The following is a 23,328-nucleotide window of genomic DNA, read 5'->3' on the forward strand; positions in this document are numbered from 1 at the left end:
TGTGGGGACCAGGACAGAAGGAAGAAAACTAGAAAAGATTAGTAAAATGTCTGAGAATCCAGATCTGGGGCTTCTGTTATTTAGATAATAAAAGCCCAGTCCATTAGAGTTGCCTTAACGTGGGTTTGCACCATTACAGCAAATAGTATATGTAGTTTTCCCTAGTTACAGATCTTAACAAAGTATGGCCTTTCCCATTTCAAGTCAAAGAGGAGAAAGTACATGATGGGTCCTAAGAGAATGAGGCAGCATGGCACAGAGGTGCTGTTCAACTAAGAGGCATTTTGAAGGCATTAGAGCAAAGGAGAGCATGCACCACATTCTCTGTTCTGGACCTAGCTCAAAGAATCTAAATCCTGTCCAATCTGTGCAGCTAAGTATGGAGTCAGCTTCTCAAAATCGCTTTGTAATCCTTGTAGATTCTAATGCAAAGTCAGCCCTCCTCAGCAACTAACTATTTTGATCCTTTACTGCCTTTCTTTGCATGTTTGGAATAATCGCTATAAATTAACGTGCACTCTTTTAAGAAAAAAAAACCCTGTCTTTGGCTAAGGTGCTGTCCTTTAGGCTCTGTTCGTACAGAGCAATGTTTCTAGTGAGTGACTGTGTCCTTATGTCAAATTTGGACCCCTGAGGGGAGGGGTGATTGTTGGGGCCATATGCTTGCTCCCTGTGTGCAGGCAATGTGATGTTATGCAAGATGTACGCCCCTGTTCTCCATTTGTTTCAGCTGCTGCAGGAAAAGAGGCTGGAGCCACTTCAAGCCCAGCACAGGCCTCCCTGCTTGCATTGCTCTTGCTAAACAAACTAATGTTTTCAATGCACTGTAACTGTCAGGTAACTAGCGCACCACATTTAACGTTACCATGAGTAGCTCTATCAGTTTGCCCTGAGGTTTGTGAAAACTGGTTCTGTTTGCCAGGCAGTGTCTTGTTCTGCAGCTCTGTAGTTTCCCAAATTTGAATCTGTGATCAATTGAGATACGATGACTGAATCTGGGAATAAGACCAGGCTAGGAAACAAGTAGTGTGCCAGAACGATGGGATGTCTGTCTTGGATGCACAGGCCAGTGATCTCATGCGCTCTGGGTTTAAGCTGCACAGAATCTATTCTATTTACTGAAGAAAAATCATGACCTATGACTCAGACCTTCCTGACAGAATGGGCTTCTCAGTCTACATAAGTTATTCCTGCCCGACTCAAGTAATAATTAGGTACCTTCAAAGCTGCATCTAAGAAAAAGCTCTGATTTTTTTTTTTTTTAAGGCATCCAGAAGAGCCTGAAGAGATCTAAGTAAATTCTATTTTTCTGTCTCCTGTTTGCTGTGGGGGAAGAGAAAAAAAAAAACATGATTCCTCCAGTTCCAGATCAAAATCTGAGATTCTGATCCAGAGAGCACCCAGCTCAGGAGAGGTATGTGCGCATAGACAGCTGAGTTCTCTGTTGCAGTAGAGCTAACCACTTTTAGCAGCCTCAGTGCCAGGTTCCCTCTCTGGATCAGAGTACTTGATGCTGCATCAGGAAAAGTGTCTGGATATTTTACTTCTGTTTGTTTGTCCTCCTGTATTATTTGCTGCACTCACTCAAAAATCTCTCAATCATTAGCAAGATAAAATTGAACCTGCACGTGCAATCAGTTGTAGTGAGTGAAAACAAAATGAGAGGATATCTGCTTAGAAATTGCCTTAAATGACAGAGCATAATTGGCAGAGCTGCTAAACAGTGAATGCAGATCAGCAGGCAAGGAAGACATCTGTAAGACAGCAGCCCGGTGCATTAGTTGTGTCTTTTTACCTAGACTTGCTCTTCTAGCTCACAAGCTAGATCTGGAAACCAGTACGCTTTGTTTAACGCAGCAGATATTCTGGGTGGGTAGCTGTCTTCACCAACTTCCTCTAAGCCGCATCAAGCAGAATCTGGTGCATTTTAGTCTTGATGGTGTCCGGGCTTGGTCAGCTCAGCCTTCCTTCCCAGCTTTCAAGGCTCCCTCCTCCAGCCTTCTCAGCCCTTCCTGGTCCAGGAACCAGGGGTGAGGCCCTTTACCACGTCCACCCTGGTCCGGAAGCTTTCTGCTGTGAGTAAGCAGAGCCCACATCCTGTTCTCACATTGGAACAATTCCTGCCATGGCAGAGGCAGCTGTAGGCAAGCATTGCCGAGCACAGACTAGCTCATCTCCCAGCAATGGGAATCCCTACAAATCATCTTAATAAGCAACTTTCAGCTGTTTCTAGCCGGATACCCAGCAAGCTTATTGTTCAAAGTCACATAAAAGGTATTTCCTAAGCTTTTGCTGTACATACAGTATTACAAGTTTATTCCGTCTTAAACAGCTGCTTTCATACTCATCTGTAAACCACTTCTGAATGGAGAAAATGGCAAAAGTGATTTTGCACAAACACTAGGAATGTCGTTACCCAAAGTACCTGTGAATCAGTCACCCACTGCACAACCTGGCCTGCTTTGCAGAACCTGCCCCGCAAAGGTAAGCCAGAAGATTAAGGGGATGCTCCTTTGGTGCCTTCCTAGGAATGAGCGAGCTCTACTGCCGTTGAATAGGCAAACGTACTCTATCTAAGTAGAGACAGATGTCAAGATGAACCAAACACAATAAAGAAACCAAACAGGGAGGACTTTTTTCCTGCTTTAGTAGGGCAGAGATGGGCTGAATGAGAGGTTTGACGCAGTAACATAAAACTTCAAGCCACGTGACTTCTCTTTTCTCTGTGCCAGGTGCCCATTCTGCATCTACTCCACTAACCGCCCTGCAGCAATGGAGTGCCACCTGAAGACTCACTACAAAATGGAGTACAAATGTCGGATCTGCCAGACAGTGAAAGCAAATCAGCTGGAGCTGGAGATGCACATCCGAGAACACCGCCTTGGCAACCATTACAAGTGCGACCAGTGTGGCTACCTGTCCAAGACCGCCAACAAGCTGATTGAACACGTGCGCGTCCACACTGGTGAGCGCCCTTTTCACTGTGACCAGTGCAGCTACAGCTGCAAACGCAAAGACAATCTCAACTTGCACAAGAAACTGAAGCATGCTCCACGCCAGACTTTCAGCTGCGATGAGTGCCTGTTCAAGACTACCCACCCTTTTGTTTTCAGCCGCCACGTGAAGAAGCACCAGAATGGGGACTGCTCTGAAGAGGAGAAGAAAGGCCAGTATTCAACCTCTAAGGAAGCCAGTCCACTCCTACCGGTGAACAGCTCCAGAAACCTCTTGTCACCCCTCTCAGTTATGTCTGCCTCCCAGGCTCTGCAGACAGTGGCTATGTCAGCTGCACATAGCAGTGGGGCAGAACCAAACTTGGCAGTGAAAGCCTTGGCCATCAATGGCACCTCCCTGTGCTTTGATAAATACTGGAACTCAGAGTTCGCCCACCTTATTCCTCTAACAATGTTTTTCCCCAAAAACCACTACAGTCTCACATTCCATCCACCCAGACCTCAGACTGCACCGGGAGGTGCCTCTTCACCTAAACACTCCTTCCTTGCCTACCTTGGACTAACAGAAAGGGCAGAAACTGTCTGAGGGCAGTTACATTCTGTACCAAAAATACCCCAACAAACCCAGCAGGTATACATTGCTGCAAACCGTAAACCGAAGAGGTAATGAACATTTGTACTATATCAGTAGTAAGGTTTAGAAAATGGCTCTGTGTATACTTATTGCATTGACATGAAAGCTGCTTTATTAAATCTTCAAGAGGTGACCTACTGCATACTTCTACCTTCAGCATGTTCCCAGTACTAAGAAACTATTTTGTCTTGTTAAGCTGAAAAAGAGTGTCCTTACTGGCAATCAGCGCTTGTAAGATTTCATACTGATGCTTTTTTTTTTTTTTTTTTTTTTGTCTTTGTGTGCGTGTGGGTGTGTGAAAGAGAGTCTGTAAGCGTGCCATGACACTGCTTTTGCACATCCCTTATATTGGTTTATTTATCTATTATTTTTCTCCCTTGAACACTCTCGTTCCCTCCCTTCCCTCTGTATCCCCCTGAACTGTAGAGTTGGGGCGGGAGTACTCTTGGTCTGGGGTTGACTGGTGTCATTATTTCAGTGCTGCAAGCAGCATCGTTTAGTTGTTTGATGCCTTGTATTGAGTTGTCGAGGTTTGAGGATTTAGGGTAGAGCTGATAAGGAAGAAGTGACTTTCAGCACTGCAGGATGAGAGTATAACAATGAAAATGTGTGTGTGTATACACCTGCACGTGCATGTGCAGTGTACACACTCACACAGCAGGCTCACTTCTTAGCTGTTACGCAGGTGTAACAGACACCTGAGTCTGGGCCATAGCATACATCTTTTGTTTTAAAAGGACATATAAATATTATATATAGATACATATATGCTGTATTATGCAGTGGTTACCTTTTAGTTTGCAGGAACAACTTGTATAACTAGAAATCTATGGTGGAAAAAAATCCAACAAAGGGGATTTTACAAAGGGTATGGATAAATTCTGGGTATAAATACTCAGACTAAAAAAAAAAAAAGGCAGATTTGCACAGTGCTTTAGTCTTGCACTAGTTTGTTTCTCAGTTGCAAAAAAAAAACAAAAAAACAAAAACAAAAAAATTCTGCAGGACGAAAGTAATAAGACTGTATATTTGAAAAGGTACCAATAACTTTGAAATATAAAGCTATAAAAAAGATACTGTTTGAAAGATACAGTTCTCTTTTATATCCTCACTATTTCAATTGTATTTGCAGATTCTATGGTCCTATCATACCCTCCACGTTGTTAGTAATACTTTATTCCTTTCTGTTAATGGCTGATAGAGCATACACTGCTAGGAAGCTAACTTTGTACTTATTTAATGCTCTTACTTTGTGGTCATTAAAATGACGTGTTATATATGTGGCACTTTACTGCAGGAAGAAGCAAATGCAGAGTGGTTGTATAACCTTTGTTAATCTCAAAATGCCAACAGTGATCTGAAAGAAGAGAAACTTAATTGATTTGTTCCTTAAGCAACTTAAAGATCAGGATGAAAAATCCTCTACATTTAAACTGAAATATAAAATATGAAACATTTCAAAATTTCACAGGACTTACAGGAATACTTTCTTAGTGGATTTTTGTTTTCCATGGTGTCTCTTGGAATTAGATCTTGCTGTCTTTCACCATCAGGTATTGGAGATGTCTGACCTCCTCACTTTTTTCAGTCCTTCTCTTTCTCTTGGCCAAGCCATTGTAAGCTATGTGCTGAATCACAGCTGATGTGCTACTTACCCACTCTCATGCTGTTCCAAAGCAATTTCTTCTGCAGGGTGCTGTGGGAAGGAGGGATCTCAGCAGACCAGTTGGAGCCAGCCCCTTGTTTGGACAGCATTAAGGCAATATCCCAGTTCAGGAAGGCATTTCTGGTCCACAAAGGCTCTGAGCCACTCACGCATAGGTAGAAACATATTCTCAATCTTCTTCATTTTTTAAATGAATCTTACATGGAGGTTTTTTTTGATTTTTTTTTTTTGATTTTTTTTTTTTTGATGCAGAACTTGCATCATTTTATTTACGTGGAAGATTACTACATTTGTTTTGCACTGAGATGGCCAAACACTCTCCACAGGCATGACCAAAGTCTTCCTGTTCAGGGAGGACATCCTCATTTGTGCACTCCTGTTTAACATCCTATTTACAAAGCTATTTACAAAGGGGAAACATCCAAAATAGGAGGAGGTTATTATTTGGAATAATTAATTAAAGGGCAGAGAAGTCCCACCATTTTGTTTACATTCCAGCAGAAAATTTTGGTTCTACTGAGCATATGGCAGTTCTGCCTGTCTATGCAGTAGAGAAAAGCCATCTGTTCCAAAGTAAATATAAAAATTTCAGTAACAACGCAACTCAGGGCCCTCTTTGCCATCCGAACTCCTGGTAACCCTCCTGGGAGTACAGACAAAATAGAAAGCGGTGTGTTAGTAAATACACCAAGCATAAAAAACTGAGTATCTCAACAGTGTGAAATATGCAGTCTGCACCCAGAAACTATACCAGTTCTATAAAATACACTCAATGCACTATATCTCTGATCCCACCATAGTAAAGCAAACACTTCCAAAGCAAAAAGCTTTTTTTTTTTTCAGACCAACAGGGAAAGTACAGCTGTCTAGGAGGAAGTACAGATATTACTAGGATGCTTTCTGTAAACCAAACTGCAATATAATTAGGGCTGGAAGTTCCAAGAATGAGCTGTCGGCACACAAATGCCACGTGTTCAACAACCTTCCGTCGTATCAGTACCTGACATAGTAATGTTTAATATACCTGGAAATTTTGTTTAGCACTTTGGAAAGGATAAATTCATTCTTTCTGGTACGTCATAGAAGTTTTCTCTGTAAGGAAAAGTGTGTTAGGAGGTTTTTATTTTTTTAAGAAAAAAAAATACAGTATTTATCAGAGCTCACGCATATTAACATAATTGGTTAGCAGTTCAAGACTAAAGAAAGGAATGTTCTCCAGAGATATCCCCTACCTATTAAAGACCAACAGTTCTGAAAAATTCCCCCCACCATAAAGCTAATTTCATAATAGTTTATCCCTATGCATTCTTTAATGAAGGCTAGTGTGTTTTTCCATTAAGTACTTCAGTTAAAGTTCTCAGCACTTTTTTCTTTCTTCTGTATTTTTTTAATTTGGTGTATTATGTTCAAATATCATTCTGTCAAGGTCTGTGTACATTATTAAAAGTTTGTATTGTATAAAGCTTTTTGCATTATAAGGCTGTACAGGGTCATTTTGACAGTAACTGGTATATTCCTTTGCATCTTATGTTGCATTGCCAATTTCTAGTGTATCCAGTTTGGAAGTACAATATACTCTAATTAAAAAGGTTGGCTATATCCCTCGTTTCCTTTTTGTTTTTCTTCCTCTAATTTCACCTTGAACAGATTTTAGGCTTGATGTGGGGGAGGAAAAGTATATTCCTACAAGACAAGATGCACAGAAAAGAGGGGAAGATATTAACAGTTCAAGTGGAAAAGGAAAGCTCTGGTTAAGCAGAGGTCCCACTGAACATGCAGAAATACCTAACATCTTAAAAGAATGCCTTTGTAAAAAGTGGGGGGGGGGAAATCTAAGTTTGCATTAGATAAAAAGTATCCTCAGATAAATTAATGTTAGCATTAAACATACTTGGATTGCCTTTTGCCCTCAGTTGGGGCCGTATGAAGGTCCAATGAACTGAAAAGTTCTTGTTTTTCTACTGGGTTGGAGTACTAATTTTCAGGCTTCCTATCAGTACCTTGTAGAATATGCGGTGCAGGTAGCAGCTCATGTGTTGAATCCACTCTTCCTCCTTTTGCTGTTATATGATGAAAAGGCTTCTCTAATTTTGACGTGAGGATAAGAAGTCATGCTCAAGAAGAGATGATGGTCTTTTTCTTGCTGGCCCTGTAAAAGGAAATGTAAAAGTGATACTTCGTGTTGTTCCAGGTTGGTTTGGGCTGTTTTCTGGTTTGATTTTGAAGGATTTCTCAGAGATTAATCTACCAAGCCCTGATTATATCTTGATGGTTTTAAAACAGTAATTGCAAATTCTGTTGTAAATGATTGACTGTTCAGCGATAAGAAAATGGTTTAAGATGTTGATTCAAACGTTCAGTCCAAACAAGCAAAGAATGTGTAGAGTGAGTCAAAGAGAATCTTGGCTGGCAGAGGAGACATGGCTGCCTCAGGAAGTGAGCGCATCCCTGTATCCCTACTTGTTCTGGTATGCACTGCTGCAGAATTTGATGTTTTCTCATCCAAAGAAAACAATTTCTCTAGGAATGGACAGAGCAGAGGATTGAATTGTTCTGCCTATATACTGAGCCAGCTGGCAATAAAGTCCTTTAGAAGAAGCTCCAGCTATTGAATCTTACTCTAAACCTTTCTAAAAAAGATCAGGCCAAACCTCAACCCAACTGTCCCCTAAAAAGCACATCCCCCAGCCCAACATATTTCTGACAGAGGAACTCTATCTGTACCCACACAGAGGCAATATCACATACTTACTTACATCACAAAGCCACTGTCCTTAAAAGGAGGTGGCTATAAAGTGATTGCAAACCTGTACAATTTTAATCAGTTAAATCAGGTTTCCCTGAACTTTTTCTGATACATAAACCAATATACATTTGCACATATATAGAAAACAGCTCAATTTGTAACTGGATCCACTTCAGATGGCAATGACTGCCCTGCTTTCAATATGCAGTTTTGTATATTTTGAATATACCACCCATATAAAATTAAATCATAGAATCATAGAATGGCTTGGGTTGGAAGGGACCTCAAGGATCAGGAATCTCCAACCCCTTGCCACACGCAGGGCCACCAACCTCCATACCTAACTCTAGACCAGGCTGCCCAGGGCCCCATCCAGCCTGGCCTTGAACACCTTGACGGGGCATACACAACCTCTCTAAGCAAAATAATAAAAGTAGACTTTTTTCTAGAGGAATTAGTTCTTATAATCCTGCACTTGTCACAGTCAGCACAAGTCCAGCAGAGCAGGGCTCAAGACAGAGACTTTAAAAAACCTCAAAAAAGATATTCTTTAAAACAACTGTAGAGACTGATTTTTTTTGTGAGATGGTGTCATTAATGCAGAGCTATGTTTTAAAATATATGCTGTGTTCAAATATATCAGTTGTGTTCATAACAAACAGACATCTGCATTATATCATCTGCCATCATATCTGCTGCTAATTGGTTTCCTTGTTGACAAGTCTCAGCAGAAAGGTTAAGTACAGGCTGTAAAAGCAATGCAGCCTCTTGCCCGAGAGGTCAGAGCGCAGGCAGACTGTGTGGGAGCCTGCACTGTGCCTCTTCTCTGCTATATATTTTCTGAGAGCTAATAAAACACTGGTGCAATCGCTCCGAACCGGAGGTCTGCCAACCACCTCATTGTCTGTGGAATGGCAGTAAGTGGTGTGTCATCTTCTCATCACAGAGGCACTCAAGTACCTTGCAAGGGGAAGGTGGTCTTTTGCACTGAAGCTGTAGAAACTACCATCAACACATCTAAAAATCTCACAAGTGGCAGCTAATCTTGGGCAGGAGGAGGCTGGTGTCTGAGTGCCCAGCAGGAGCCCCTGGAAAAGGAATGGGGTTAGATTGAAGTCATTACCCCTGAAAGAAAAATGGGCATTTTCTGGGCAACTCAACTTGAGTAATCAAGTCCAGTAGTCATTGTTAAAAATTTTGTCTTTGTTCACTAAAGGACCTAAAACATCTGATGGGAGGTGACAGGGAACAGTCTGCTGCCCATTTCAGCAGAAGCACACAGCAAGAGTACAGTGCTTCTGGCATCAAGTCAGATAGGACTGCTTAAAAGCCACACGTGTTTTGGCAAAACCAGGCTGAATTAACAAGCTACATCTGAAACAGAGACCAGAATTTTATTTGGCTTGTGGGCTTCTTGTATAGCTTTTGGGAAAATAATGCTATGTATACCAGGAAGCCAGACAGTTGCCAGATGCCAGGCAGCACAACAGAAATGCAGCTGTTGTGCTTCCACATGTGAACAACAGCTGTCCCTGAACAACTCAACTATAGATAGACTCGCTGTATGACTTTCTTAAGTACAGCTTAAAAAAGAGAAGGAAAAAAACAAAAAGTGAAGATGATCTAGAGCAGGCGCAAAGCAGTAGCAAAATAATACCAACTGGAAACATTTCATTATTTAAAAATAAAAAACACCACCACCAAGAACAGTAAAATGCAGCTGTGGATGGAAGAACATAGAAGAGCACAAAGTGATAACCCGGTAATTCTTTGCAGTCTTGTGTAACCAAGTGAAGGCTCTGCTGCCTGTTTCCCTGCTTTAAGAATATACAGCTTTTCATGCTATTTTTTTAATTAAAAAAATTCATTATTGATCCATTTCACTCTCCCTTAGCAGTAATTAAAATAAAACACAGGGCACGACTCTGGGGAAAAAAAAAAAAGTTTTCCAATTTAGGATACAGTTACTGAAAAAGACTATTTGATTTCCTATAGTATACATTGTTGTTTGCATGTATTTCTACTCTGTGTCACTCTTTAAGCCTCTAATTTCTATCACGTACCTTCTTTTTCAGCAGTTCTCAGACAGCATTTCGTTGGAAACTGCAGATTTTGACTGTTTCTCTTCTGGGAAGGTGCCTGTTTAAATAAAGAATAGAAAAATGCTATCACTGAACTGCTTCATGCCAATGTTCAGCACAGCCTAATGTGACCAAAACCAAAAATAAGGCTTGCTTTCTGGCTGGTCAAAAATAAACAAATAAATAAAATGCTATCTTGATTCTTCCCTTGTCTGTTATTTAAGACTGTAATTTTCATTCACACATTAGATTGTGGGCTATACTTTTTAACAGATTTAACAGGATGCCAGTTGGGAGGGACAAAGATATAACTAATGTTCTCGTGCATATTTGAGTAGGACTTTAGAAACTATTTATGCATAATTACATGAATGAGTATGAGCATGTTTTCCCTGGCTTGCTCTCATTACCTCCTTAAGCAGCCAAAAATTGACACAAATAACCACGTCAGCCTCCTCTAACCCCAGTTCAGAAAAGGCAAGCTGCTAAACTTGTGACAGCTATGTTACCAATGCAGTGTCCAGCACTGACTAATACAGCTTCAGACACCCCCATCCCAGTGCGCATCTCAAACTGTGTAGTGCCAAGCACAGAGCTTGTCTGATTACTGAGAGCAACCTCAATTGCTTGAGGAGAAAGCAGAAAGTTGCTTGGCTCCCCTGTAGGAATGACTAACTCTTCTAAAACTGTGTGCGTAGATTAATATAGATTTTTTTGCTAGAACCAGCAAAATAAATTATGATAAATTATACATACTTTGCATTTCTTGTATTGTAGGAATTAACATTTTCCCGACATCTAGATTTTCTGGTACACAGCATACTATTGCATTCCATTACAGTTAACGTAGCAGTTGTTTTAGCAATAAAATTAATGCTAACTTTTCTTCTGTAAAATTGAAGGAAAAAACTATAAATGGCATGGGAATATAAGTAAAAATAAATAAGGGCAAGAGTGCACACTCCATCAGTGTGATTCAGAAATAATATGCATAGCCTGATGTGTGTCACTCATGTCTGTGACACTTTTAAAATATACCAGAATATCTTTATTTGCATATGTTATCTGTGGTGTCTGTTTGCACTCTGAATGTTTACTAAGCAAGTATTAAGGCTTCATGTTTTTATATCTAGCTACCTATTTTTAATGCAATCGCACACCTAGAACTTTATGAAAAGATCTGAATATAACGTTAATGCAATTTAAAAATAAGCACTGAATCTTTTAAGCTGACATTTCAATTAAAAATAAAGAAGATTCAATTATATGATGATACTGTGCCAAGACTGTATTTTTACCAGTCAAGTTTCATTCAAAGTGACCGATTTCGCTAAGATCGAGACAGAGCCAGGAAGAACAGTCCTCCAGCTATTCAAACCTGGAAAATATAATTAAGGGTATGTTTAATCACTTCCCAAAATTCAGACACATTGAGATTCCCTTTGACTAGCCTATTAAAGCTAATAGTTTCATAATAAAATCTAATCCACATCCCATTTTAACCAGAAAACAATGCCCTGTACACTCACAAAAGGCTATTAGACACTTCTACATGTGTGTACCTACTGTTTAAAGCACCTTCATGCAGCAGTTGCAGCAGTTCTGCTTTATGTCAGTAAGCCCAGTACTAGGTCCTGCATGGAAGATTTCAGCGCTTGCTGCTGAGCTCTGCCTGCTCCACGGGCACGCTGCAGTGACAGCAGCACATGTGCTGGGAAGATCCATCTCCAGGGCAATCATAGCCTGTCTCAACTTGTGTAACAAAGAATTGAACAGGGAAAAAAACAACCTGGTCATATTTTCTTCTGAGCTGTATGTAGTTTACTAAGTTTCCTTTGGTGTCGCTACAGTAATTCATAACGGAGGTCTTCCTAATAAAGCTGCCCAAGTACTTATGATACAGAGGCAGGACTGTCCTGCTCTCGGTTTGGTCTTTTCTTTATTCACATCTCCAGCACTGAGTTCCACAATTTACATGTAATCTCCCTCCCAATGTGTACGTTGTTTGCTGCAAGCCTGCAACCCAAGATAGTAAACTGCCCCCTCAGTACTTGCATTACAAAAATTCTTCCTGATTAGCCTCACTCAAGCTATTTTATAGCAGCCTACTGCAGACACTCAAACTAGACGGTCCCGTTCTGTTTACTTTCACCACAGACAGACCACGAGGTCATTTCTCACCTGCAATCATCACTGCGTTCTCCACTGGACCTCAGCTCTCACATGACAAGCTCACTCTGCTCACAACTGGCGTTTATATGTGGCAAAAGGATTTACCCCGCTAGATTGACCCATCTGTTCCTCAATTCTTGCCAGTATCCTGCTCTCAAGGTAAATGCTACTGATTAAAACTTCAGAAGAAGAAGGAAATAATCTAGAAATTGGGATGACTTAGAAGTTTCTTCCAGTGCAATGCTTTATGTTAGACAAGTTTTGAAAGATACAGGAATTTCCCGTGGAGTAGAATTTGTGGCTCCTGAAGAGTGCTACCAACCACATTCTGACTGACTGCCTTTGAATTCAGCTCCCCAAATCCTTTGTACAGAGTGGTTTTCCTGAACTTTCCATAACAACTTCTTTTCTACCAGATTTTTTTGTCACCGTAACAGCCAATTTCACAATTTGTACACATGCTATTGACAGCAGAAATCATACTAGAATCGTCACTGCTTTCTGTCAGCTAATCAATAACATCTCAAGATCCAGGCTCTTATTTGCATACTTCAAGATTACTCCACATTTGGGAAAGGAAAAGAAAATGGGTGGGGGCATTCTTTCGTATAATTCAGAATTTATTTTTCCTTGGGGAGTCATGTTTTTTTTCTAGCTTCCTGGGATACACTAACAGAGGGATTGAGACACCTAACTTGTCTTTTAATAACCAAATAAAAATAAAGCAGATCGGCAGCCACAGAAAGGACAGGACTCTTAAGTCTTCACGGGATACATCCCCTAGCTTCCAAAAGCTTATATAGTTCAAAGCTCATTGTTGGCACTGCCAGATGATCAAGGACTACCTCCTCCCAAGCCACCTGCCAATTCATGACAGGGCAAAAACTCAAAGAAATCCCTCGGCTTTGCAACTCACTCCAGAAACCTCAAAAAGAAAGGTTATTTACCTCTAACTCTTCTGAGATCTGCAGTCTGTTCATGTTGACATTGAATTTACTGCGCAAACACTGGAAGCCAGAGAACTTCCACTTCAGCAGTACTCACAGAGGTGCATGTACCTTGCTTCTTCTTGCTGCACTCTCGCGGAGGGCAGGCCAACAAACTGCCGTGGCATGACAAGCTCAAACCAATCATCTTGCACTTAAACTGCTAAGTATCTCAACTCTTCTTATCAAAGATCCAGTCACAGAAGTAGACTTCCTGATGACTTCTGTCAACACAAAAGGAAAGAACACCTGCAATGCTCAGTAACACATGTAACACCATTAACAAAATGAATTTTGAAAGCTTGTGCCATCTCAACGAAGTACGGAAAATGAAGCCTCTTGACAGCCTTGTTTCCCCTTTCCTCCCAGGCAATAACAAACAGGACAACCCAGTGAAGAAAGAGAAGATCCTTCCTGCCTGTTCAAAGGACTTTGAAAGCTCTCCCAGTAGGGTGCAAGAATGCAGCTAAACTTCCCATGTGTGGGCACAAACCAGAGACGGCTGCTAAGTGCCCTGAAACTGCAAGAGAGAAAATCTCACCCTTTTCAACTCCAGTAAGCAACTTGGGACACCAGACATCAGCCTGTTTGCACAACAGACAGGAAATCCCATCTATTTGCTTATAGTAACATATATCATGGGATTGTTCTTGACAATAAGCACAGTTTCTCTTACTAATGGACAATGAAGATTATGCTAGACCTCATGCTGGCTTCAGGTCACTAAACAGAAGAGCTGAGAAGGGCAATAAAACTTTCCAGGAACAGAGAGGCGGGTTCCAATCCATAGAACTACTGGATACATACCTACAGAAGGACCTGAAACCAGACCCTCCACAACCACAATCTCAACAGGCTGTGCCCTGACCCTGCAAACTACTTCAGAAGTGAGAGAAGTCAAAAAAAAAGGTTAATGCATGCCTGACTTGGAAATGGAGAACGCATCTACCACAGAACACAGGCTGACTCTGAAGGAAAAGGACTTCTTAGTTTAGAAGGCATGGAAGCCTTCAAGTTCAAAACATAGAGGGTTCTTTACTTTTGTGATCAATGTCTCAGTTTCAGCTGGGATGGAATTGTTTTCATCAGAGTGCCTGGTATGATGCTATGTTTTGGTTCTAGAAGAAAAACAATGTTGATAACACAACAATGTTTATGGTTGTTGCCAAGCAGTGTCGTACAGAGCCAAGGTCATTCCAGTGTTTCAGTGAAGAGCTGGTGTGGGGGCCAAGGAGCTGAGACAGAACAGAATCAGGATAGCTGACTTAAACTGCCTGAAGAGATATTCCATACCATATAACTTAACGCAGAAGGAGAGTTTTGAAGGGTAGGAGTTCATCTGGCCCTTCTCCGCTGCTTGGGGAGCTAGGTAGTTATTGGTTGCTGGATGGTAAGCAATTGCTTGAGTATCACTTGTTTTATATAGTCTTGACTATATCTACCTACCTATGTTGCCATATTGTCTTTATCTTATAAGTAATTTTATCTCAACACATGAGTTCTACTTATTTTTTTTGTTTTGTTGTTGTTGTCATTGTTGTTTGTTTATTTAATTTTCTCCCTCATCTCATTGGGAAGGGGGAGGGGAGCGAGTGAAAGACTCCATGGTGCTTAGCCACCTGTTGTGTTAAACCACAACAGTATGGTACTATTCAAATCTATATCCTAGAAAGGTGAAAATCAGAGAGCCGCACCAGCTGCTCAGGGCACCCGCTTCAAATGATCTTGCTTGCATGAACATCAGAAGATGAACATCTTATGTAAGCAATTATCCATTCTCATTGCCTGATCATACATCTTGTTTTGTCTGTGATACTACTTTTCCCCAACCATACTGGCTTTTTTTAGGCAAAATATCAAATAATGCCAACAGCACATTCAATACCACAGTGCTGGTTTGCTTTTTTTTTTTCCCAATATTTTCTTTTTTTTTTTCTTTTAGGATTAAACTGCTGGCAACCCATGTTAGCAACTAAATTAAAGCAAAGAAGTCTAAGCAATAGGTACTCTTATTAGAGACTCAGCCTCACTAATTAACTTCAAAGTTAATAGACTCCAGATTCTTCAACCCGTGGAAATGCAACTTACTAACTTTTAGAGGAAGTATGATTTTTGTTTGAGTATATCTGTAAACAAAGACTTCATAGTGACACATAAACTACTCCGTTGCATGACAGAAGTTGTGTCTTTTGAAAAGAAACAGGCAGAATTTTGCGCAAAGGACCAGTGTGGAGTCTTTTCTTTCCTAACTCCAACTCAGAAATGCATTTTCCCTTATCACACTTAGCACTGGAGAAGACAGCTGCATCTGTCAGGCACCTCTTTCTGCCAGAATTGTAACCTGCCTCCTCTAGCTACTAAGAGGTCTGTCAGTCAGGAAACGGTGATGCAAAGATACCGTCAGGAAGGAAATGAAAAAGAGGAGCTTTGCTAAAGTAGGATTTTGCTTCTAGTAATTAAAAGTAACAAATTCCAAACTAGCTCATAGCAATTTTCCATCTAAGGACAGAAGTAAAGACAAGGAGAACAACATATGGTACAGTTAACTGCCAAAATAAATACAGGAATACACCCTTCTGTGAATTGCAAAATAGGAAAAATTGAGGGATTAGTAGTTTTAGCAAGGCCAGGTAAACAGATATATCTTCAGTAGTTCTTCCCCATCACAAAACAGTGAAAAAGCCCTGGTCAAAACAAGACAGAAATGTAGAACCCAGAAGAAAATGAGACCTGAGGTAATGGATTTGGGGGTCTACTCGCTGATTTCTTTAGCACACTTCCTCTGGTTCTGAGCAGCCCAGTGTTCTGAGGGAACACTGAGCAGTTTGACGTATCACTAGGGGGGAGGGAGAAGATGGTAACAAGTGGTTGTTCCTTTTACCTTGGCTGTAAATCTGAGCGCAACACACAGCACACTGCATCAATTCCAAACAACTGCAGACAGATATACAGCACACTGCTTGCCCCGACCAAGTCACAGAGCAGCAGATTAAAAATAAGACTCTCTGGCAAGAGGTAAAAATACTCAAATTTGTTGCAAATACAAGTCCCGATTTAAGGAGGTCTGAATTCTCCTAATTCTAGAAAAACACCACTCCTAGCTTGACAGAGTAAGACTGTCACACATCACAAGCAGCCCAACAGCAGGTGCAGCTGTTTATGAAGCATTTTTAAAGAGCAGTATGGCAAAAGAAGGCTATTCACTGGAAGTAAAAAATAATTTTCAAATCAGTTCAAATGGAATCTTTCATATAGGCAATGTGGCAGCTATATCATGGTGGATTTTAGGGTGAGAAATACCAAGGAAGTACAGTTTCTGCCATCTGAACCACCCAAGAACATAAATCCTAAAGGAGAAAATCTAGTCACCGATGCCACAACTGGTTTTCTTTAACTCCAGCAAATCTGGTAGCAGATCACAAAATCTATGGGTTGTTTCACTTCATTTTTAGCATTAAAATACTACACATTATGACAGGCTCCTAGGAAGAAACTTGATAATTGACAACTCCTCTTTTTCTTGGAAAGGATTCATACAAAAAGGAACCACACTAAGCCACCAGAAATCACAAACCACACAGACCCCAAAACTTCCCTTTCTGCCACAGAGACTTAAACTTAGCACTGCCCAAACAGCAAGACCAGGCATGTGAACTGAGAGACTCACTAAAGAGACCATTTGTCCTTTTGTGTAGGATGTTTTTACTCAGTCACTCTGGAGTTCCCTTGCAGAGAAGGCAGACATACTCAGTGCTGACATTACATAGCCATCAGCATTCATCATGAATAGTTTGGCATCACTCACATCACTTTTTTTTCTTCCTCAAGTTGAAAGTACACTTATTTTTCCTATTTGGAACTGTTTGCCTATGTCTATGTCTGGCTGACTTGATCACCACAAGGAGTGAAAGCAGGATGTTTGTACCAAAATACCATCAAAAACACTAGCATTTATACTTCAACCTCTGATCATTATTTAACCAACTTCAGTTGTGATTTCGAAAAAAGAAAAAATTCTGAGATGAAAAAAAATACATACATATATATAGGCAATTCAGTACAAGCAACAAAGTAGAGAAAGGCAGGAACATCTAGATTGTTTTTTTCAGAGCATTAACCACTATGACTGTTACCTCCAAGATTAAACAGAACAGGCTCACCAGTGTTTGATCTCCAGAAGGTAATGCTCTCAAGACAGTGACTGTAAACACCAAGCTGGCATTCCCAGTGCCCACAGCAATAGATCCAATTACTTAACCAACAAGCATTAAAAAGCAAATCCAGCATGTAAGGCTCCTATTGCATTGTGAATTCAAATATATGTATCTATAGATATAAAGATGAGAGAGCAGCACCCCTGCTTGCTACTTCTCTGTACTGTGCATGCTCTGATTTCTTACGTTTACTTACACATTTTGTTTTCTTAATCTCTCATCTTTATTTTTCTTTTTTCTTTTTCTCTAGTGTTTGCCTGTTTGGAAACACTTCACTCTGACTCAAAACAGAACAGTTATTTGATTTGATGACTGTTTGTTTTGTGAATGCTGTTCTCCCCACAATCATTCACTGGAATTTTTCTGTCTTGGCTAGCATAAAATACCATTTTGTTCTTCCCTCAATTACAGATGCATAGACTTAGGTGTTCTCTGAAAACAAATAAACTCAAGCCTCATACTAATTTCTCATCGATACTTCTAGATTTTCTAATAAATGGTGCAGTTCAAATAATTTATGGAGATGAAAAACAAGAAACAGAAATCCCTAACGATTGCGAACACCTTGATGAAGCTGGAGCGGGCATCCGGCTTCACTTCAGTAAGCTTTACTAAGTACACTGTATAAGCCAGTAAGTTAATGTGCTGACTACCATTTTTAAGTTTAAGATTTATAGAATGATACAAGGCAAAAGTAAAAACAAACAATATCAAGCAATACGTACCAGATACCGCAGCCTTAGGTACACTCAAGGAACTGAGTCTGGCTGCAATCACATCTCAATGAAAACCTCTTCACAAGTAGTCACTTTCCTTCCCCCTGACCCACTGTGTGGCAATAGGGTTTGCCTTCCTCTCTGAAAGCCCTGAAGACCAGCACCAAACCGGGTACCTCTGCAGGCCTCCACATTTGCACCTCAGCTGCTACACTGCCAAGCAGGCCAGTGCTGGGTTGTTGTCACACAATACAGGAAAAATGTTGCCACCAAAATCTTCTATTACCAATCTCTTAGATTGGCAGGAAGAAATATACAGCCTTCTCCAAAGACCTATGTTTTGTTGGTTTTTTTTTTTTTCAGGCAGAAAGAACTCTGCTTGACAGCTTCAAAGTAGCAGGCGGAAGCACCCCGACAAACACATACTTACACAGATAGAGGAGCTCTGCTGGTCTGAACCACAGAATATCCCAAGTTGAAAGGGACCCACAAGGATCGAGCCTAACTCCTGGATCTGAAGGTAAGGCCAACATATCGCTCAACATGACTGTTAATGGGAAGGCTATTTAATGTCTACTTTGTGAACCAGTCTGTTTCCTTTACATAAAAAACACCACAAGCAGACAAAGTAATCATGAAAGTGATTCTGCCCAAGAAAAATGCAATTGTACCACTTTTGCAGTGTTGCTAATTATGGATTATTAAGGACATTTTACAGCCATTTGCTCCCCTATCAAAGAACTGTAAGAGAAAGAAGGGACCTCTGGAAATCATCCAGTCCAAACTCCCTGCTAAAGCAGGCTCCCTACAGTAGGTTACACAGGAAAGCATCCAGGTGGGTTTTGAGTATCTCCAGAGAAAGAACTCCCTGCACAGCCTGTTCCAGTGCTTTATCATTCTCAGAGCAAAGAATCTTTTCCTCACATTGATATGGAACTTCCTACATTTCAGTTTGTGCCCATTGGCCCTTGTTCTGCCACTAGGCACCACTGAAAAGAACCTGACCCTATTCACTTCACTCCTGCGCTTTAGATACTTAGAAGCATTGATCAGATCCCTCCTCAGTCTTCTCCAGGCTGAACAGACCCAGGTCTCTCAGTTTTTTTTTTCAGAAGGGAGATGCTCCAGGCCCCTAATCATCTCTGTGGCCCTCCACTGGATTCTAGAGAGAGAGCCTTTTTTGAGCTGAGAAGACTAGAACTGGACACAACATTCTAAAAGTGGCCTCACTAGAGCAGAGTAGGGGAGCGAGGATCACGTCCCTCAACCTGCTGGTTGCACTCTTTTAAATGTGCCTCGAGATTCCAATTGGCCTTTGTGGCCACAAAGGCACACAGCTGGCTCACAACCAACCTGTTGTCCACCAGGATCTCGAGATGCTTCTCTGCAGAGCTCCTCTCCAGCAGGTCAGCCCCTGACCTTTACTAATGTATGCAGTTATTCCTTCACAGATGTAGGACTCTACACTTGCCCTTTTGAACCTCATCATGCTCCTATCCACCCAACTCTCCAGCCTGCTCAGGTCTCGCCAAATGGCAGCAAAACCTTCTGGTAAGTCAGCCACTCCTATTATCAATAATAAATGAGAATATTCAGTACTATTTTGGGAAATGACCTTTCTATACAGCATCGTAGTGCAGCAAGAGCCAGAAGCCTCGCAAGCTGTAATTCCAGCTCCACCACTGACTTGCTGCATGGAGAGGTAAAGCTGCTTTAACCTCTTGGTGGTTATTTCTTTTTCTGTAAAATTTTAGTGACACTCACTCACTCTAAGCATGGTGGAGTGCTTTACTGAGTTCAACAGAGCCTTGAGAAAGCAAAATGCTAAATCAATGTGACATACTGCTGCTTAAGGATTTTAATATGGCAGAAATTCAGCTGCAGCTGAGAGAACATACTGCATGGCTACAGGATTCCATTTTCTCAGGTGAGAATTTATAACCACTGCATTTAGGCTGCAAGTCACCACCTAGTAACACTTAGCTTGCGAATTTAGCTATGGACTTTCTCAATACACAAGGAAAAAAAAAAAAATAAAATAACCTCAGTACTTGTTCCCAGCTACATGCCAGCAGAATTTTGGGTAATGTTAACAACTCACATAAGGGTAAAATATACACCTATAATAACAGCATGCAGAGACCATAGAATGAAAGTTACTGGGACAAGCAGAACACACGCTGGATATTCAGTTTATGCAGTCTGGTACATTTCAAAGGTCAAAAAAAATAGTTGGGTTATAGGAAGTTACAGAGATTAAAAAAACAGAGCTGAGATTATAACAACACCAGCTCTTTCTCTCTCACTCTCTCTAAATAAATAAAAGTCATGACTAAATGAAGTCATGCTGGAAACATGAATTATTTAATTTGCTTTGGCAGGGTACTCCTAGGCTCAAACCCCTCAAATTGTGGTAAAAGGTGGGAAGCAATCTGATCCATTCCCGAAATACAGGAACATGAATAAACACAAAATAAAACGACAGGAAGGTTCTACTCCTAATTTAGTAAATTGCATTCACATAGCTCTTTTCCAAGGTGCAGGGATCAAGTTATTTTTAACATCTCACTTTTCTCCTGCCTCACTACAAAAGAAAAGATTAGGTTCCAATAGAGTATTTGAGATGTCAAATGAATTCCTTTCATAAATTCACTAACAGCTTCCAAATAAAATCTATTTCATGGCTTGAGATCCATCCTGCTCAAGGAAATTTCATTTCAATTTCTGTGTAATTAACAGCACAACTCACACCCTCAGATCTGCATCCCTGATCCAACACCTCTTCAGAAATACAGCATGTTCCACAGCATGGAAGATTTAACCTGAAAGCCACGGTAACACATCTCTATTTACACAAGTAGACTGAATACTGATCTTCCATCACAATGATCCTCAAATGCCCTCAAAAAATCTCTAGTATTATTCAAAAGCACTTTGTTTCATGGACAGACAGCAACATATTTGACACACTCTTAATAAGAGACTTCACTATTTATAAGAATTAAATTAGGGTAGTTACTAAAATCTATGTTCAAATTTAATATTTATATGCCTCTACTGACAGACTGCATTTACTGATTTTAATTAGAAATGCCCAGAGATAGCTCATCTGTGTTTACATGCATTAACAAATGCACAGTTTTAGATCTAGGCTATAGATCCTTAGCTATACAGAAAAGAAAGGACAGGAATGCACATTATCCAGCCAGTCACTGGGCATAATATTTTGAAAAGAAAGAATGTTTCCTCTACAAGAGAGAGGGCTCTTAACTGTGTGGAATGCCCTGATGTGAATCCAGGCCCCAGCGGCCCGTTTCGTTCCTACAACTTATTTGTGCAACACTTTGGAATTTTATTTCACCTGAAAACTTCATGGGAAAAAAAAAAAATTGAATTTGAATTTCATCAGTAGTCCAAAGTCAGTGTTCAAAAGGAAGCCTTTCACCACATCATTAGAGCATACCCTCAGACAGGGTAAAAGCACCCCTAAAGTGATTTGACCTCGTGGAGGTGCTGCCACCTCAGACGCTGCACTGAAGAGCTGAGCGTTGCTACTGAGCACCACCTAAGGGCTCTCTGTACATCCTGCAACTGAGATGTAAAGGCAGCAGCTGTTCATAGTCAGCTTTCAAGTTCCCTAACACACCGAGTGCTTTTCAGTTTTCTCTTTGTAAGAAAACGTCCTAAGTAATTTTGTTTTCTCTGTAAATCACTGTCACTGTTTCACCGAGAAGAATCTAGAAAATGAAACTGAAAAGCAAGAGCAGTTTTCATTCTATCTAGTCTGTACAATATCTAAACCTCCATTTCACCTTTTCAATGTAATTTCCCTTTTCTTATACAAGTCTTGCTTGTATTTTTCTTTTTCTGATTTTATGATGAAATCCACGTGAGGAAACATCACACTAATCTGAGGAACCATTTAATGCGGTCTTAATATTAAGCAGGAGCCAATAAGGAAAAAAATTACAAGATTAAACTCATTCAAACTGTTCAACAGAAATGCCCTTGCACTCTAGATGTTCACTAAGGGATACATGTTCAAAATATTACATGAGAGATTTCCAGATTAGGTTTCTTTACAGGATCTGTGCACATCTATAGAGTGATGTTTTCCAAGATGAAAGAGTTGGCAATGGGCCAGACAAGATTACTTTAATTATTCTAGTTCCCCTTCAAAATTTCCTGTCTCATTGTATATGAAATTTAACTACCTCAAAAGTGGGAAACTGACTCACTAATGGGACAAAAATCAGGTGGCCTGTCTTTTAGGACCCTATTCAATCGCACTTAATTATGTGCTCAAATGCCATCCTTTCCTGATGTCAGGATGTAAAGAAAAAGTAGCATTTCCAGATACACAGCCAGGAAATTGTGCAACTGTGTGCAGAATGGAAATAACTGTGGAGTGGTGGCTGAAGCCAATCTAAAAGCTAAATGCACCCTGCAAGAGATGAAAATGAGATTTCCCTCTTCAAAATATATGTATTTTTTTTAAATCAGAAGAACCGGTTAATCTTGGTACAGAAATAAAATACACAGCGCCTTTTACTTGTGCAGCACTGTGAGCATTGTCAGCCCACTTGTACAGATGTGGAGATGACAGCACTAAGAAGTAATGACATGGTAAAGACATTATTTCACTCATAAGAAAATTATACATTACAAAGAATAGGTAAAGGAAAGGTGAAAGATGAAAATATTTTAATTACCTGAAATTGGAAATAGTGATTTTCAAATCTACTTAGTTTCTACTGCCATCTCATCCAGTCAAGTATTCTGCACCACAACATTTAAGAACAACAAAAATGACTTTGCTTTTACTGAAATTGTTTTTAAAAGCTTATTGATTTTGACCAAAATTCATTCCTTCTCCCTTAAATCAGAAGCTCAAAACATGAGTTCAGCTACTTGTTTTGAATCCTGCATGCATGAAAAACCAGCAGTTGTTCACTAGACAGGAAAAAAAATAAATAAATCACATTAACTCAAAATGTGAGTGAATTAAGCTCAAAAAATGTGCTCTGTTCAGCAAGCAAGGGCATGACAATGAATCTCTCATAGTCTCAGGCAGGATCTCCAGGTAGATCAGTTTTTGCTAAGATCTGTGCAATTTGAAAAAAAGCCAGATTTTTATAACAGAAAATTTTGCAAAGTAA

At 40.3% G+C, this 23,328-nt stretch overlaps 2 protein-coding genes and 1 long non-coding RNA gene across 17 annotated transcripts in view; 1 reads left to right on the plus strand and 2 right to left on the minus strand.

Moving 5' to 3' along the window:
- LOC149918040 (uncharacterized) overlaps positions 1 to 5,378 on the minus strand; it is a 28,702-nt gene extending 23,324 nt beyond the window's left edge. The window contains exon 1 of the long non-coding RNA XR_016465798.1: positions 5,244 to 5,378. This is a non-coding gene — a long non-coding RNA (uncharacterized LOC149918040). The remainder of the gene's footprint in view (positions 1 to 5,243) is intronic.
- The window catches only part of ZNF827 (zinc finger protein 827), a 106,714-nt gene extending 99,861 nt beyond the window's left edge, over positions 1 to 6,853 (plus strand). For 3 of the 5 annotated variants that reach the window (XM_031588837.2, XM_031588838.2, XM_090138575.1), the window contains exon 14: positions 2,733 to 6,853. In XM_031588837.2, the coding sequence (XP_031444697.2) occupies positions 2,733 to 3,540 (808 nt within the window). In that variant the 3' untranslated portion in view covers positions 3,541 to 6,853. Of the gene's footprint in view, positions 1 to 1,266; positions 1,415 to 2,732 lie in introns of all 5 variants that reach the window. The other 2 variants (XR_004166236.2, XM_090138576.1) reach the window with 2 other exon arrangements.
- The window catches only part of MMAA (metabolism of cobalamin associated A), a 30,567-nt gene continuing 13,499 nt past the window's right edge, over positions 6,261 to 23,328 (minus strand). For 7 of the 11 annotated variants that reach the window (XR_016465791.1, XR_016465788.1, XR_016465793.1 and 4 more), the window contains 5 exons: positions 13,201 to 13,463; positions 11,648 to 11,833; positions 11,380 to 11,459; positions 10,064 to 10,139; positions 6,943 to 7,403 (listed from right to left, as the gene is read on the minus strand). The gene's annotated coding sequence lies outside the window, so the exon portion shown is untranslated. Of the gene's footprint in view, positions 6,347 to 6,942; positions 7,404 to 10,063; positions 10,140 to 11,379; positions 11,460 to 11,647; positions 11,834 to 13,200; positions 13,464 to 23,328 lie in introns of those variants that run through there. The other 4 variants (XR_016465783.1, XR_016465784.1, XR_016465786.1 and 1 more) reach the window with 4 other exon arrangements.

This window comes from Phasianus colchicus, chromosome 4 (genome assembly GCF_987193195.1).
Source record: "Phasianus colchicus chromosome 4, bPhaCol1.hap1.1, whole genome shotgun sequence".
NCBI lineage: Eukaryota > Metazoa > Chordata > Aves > Galliformes > Phasianidae > Phasianus > Phasianus colchicus.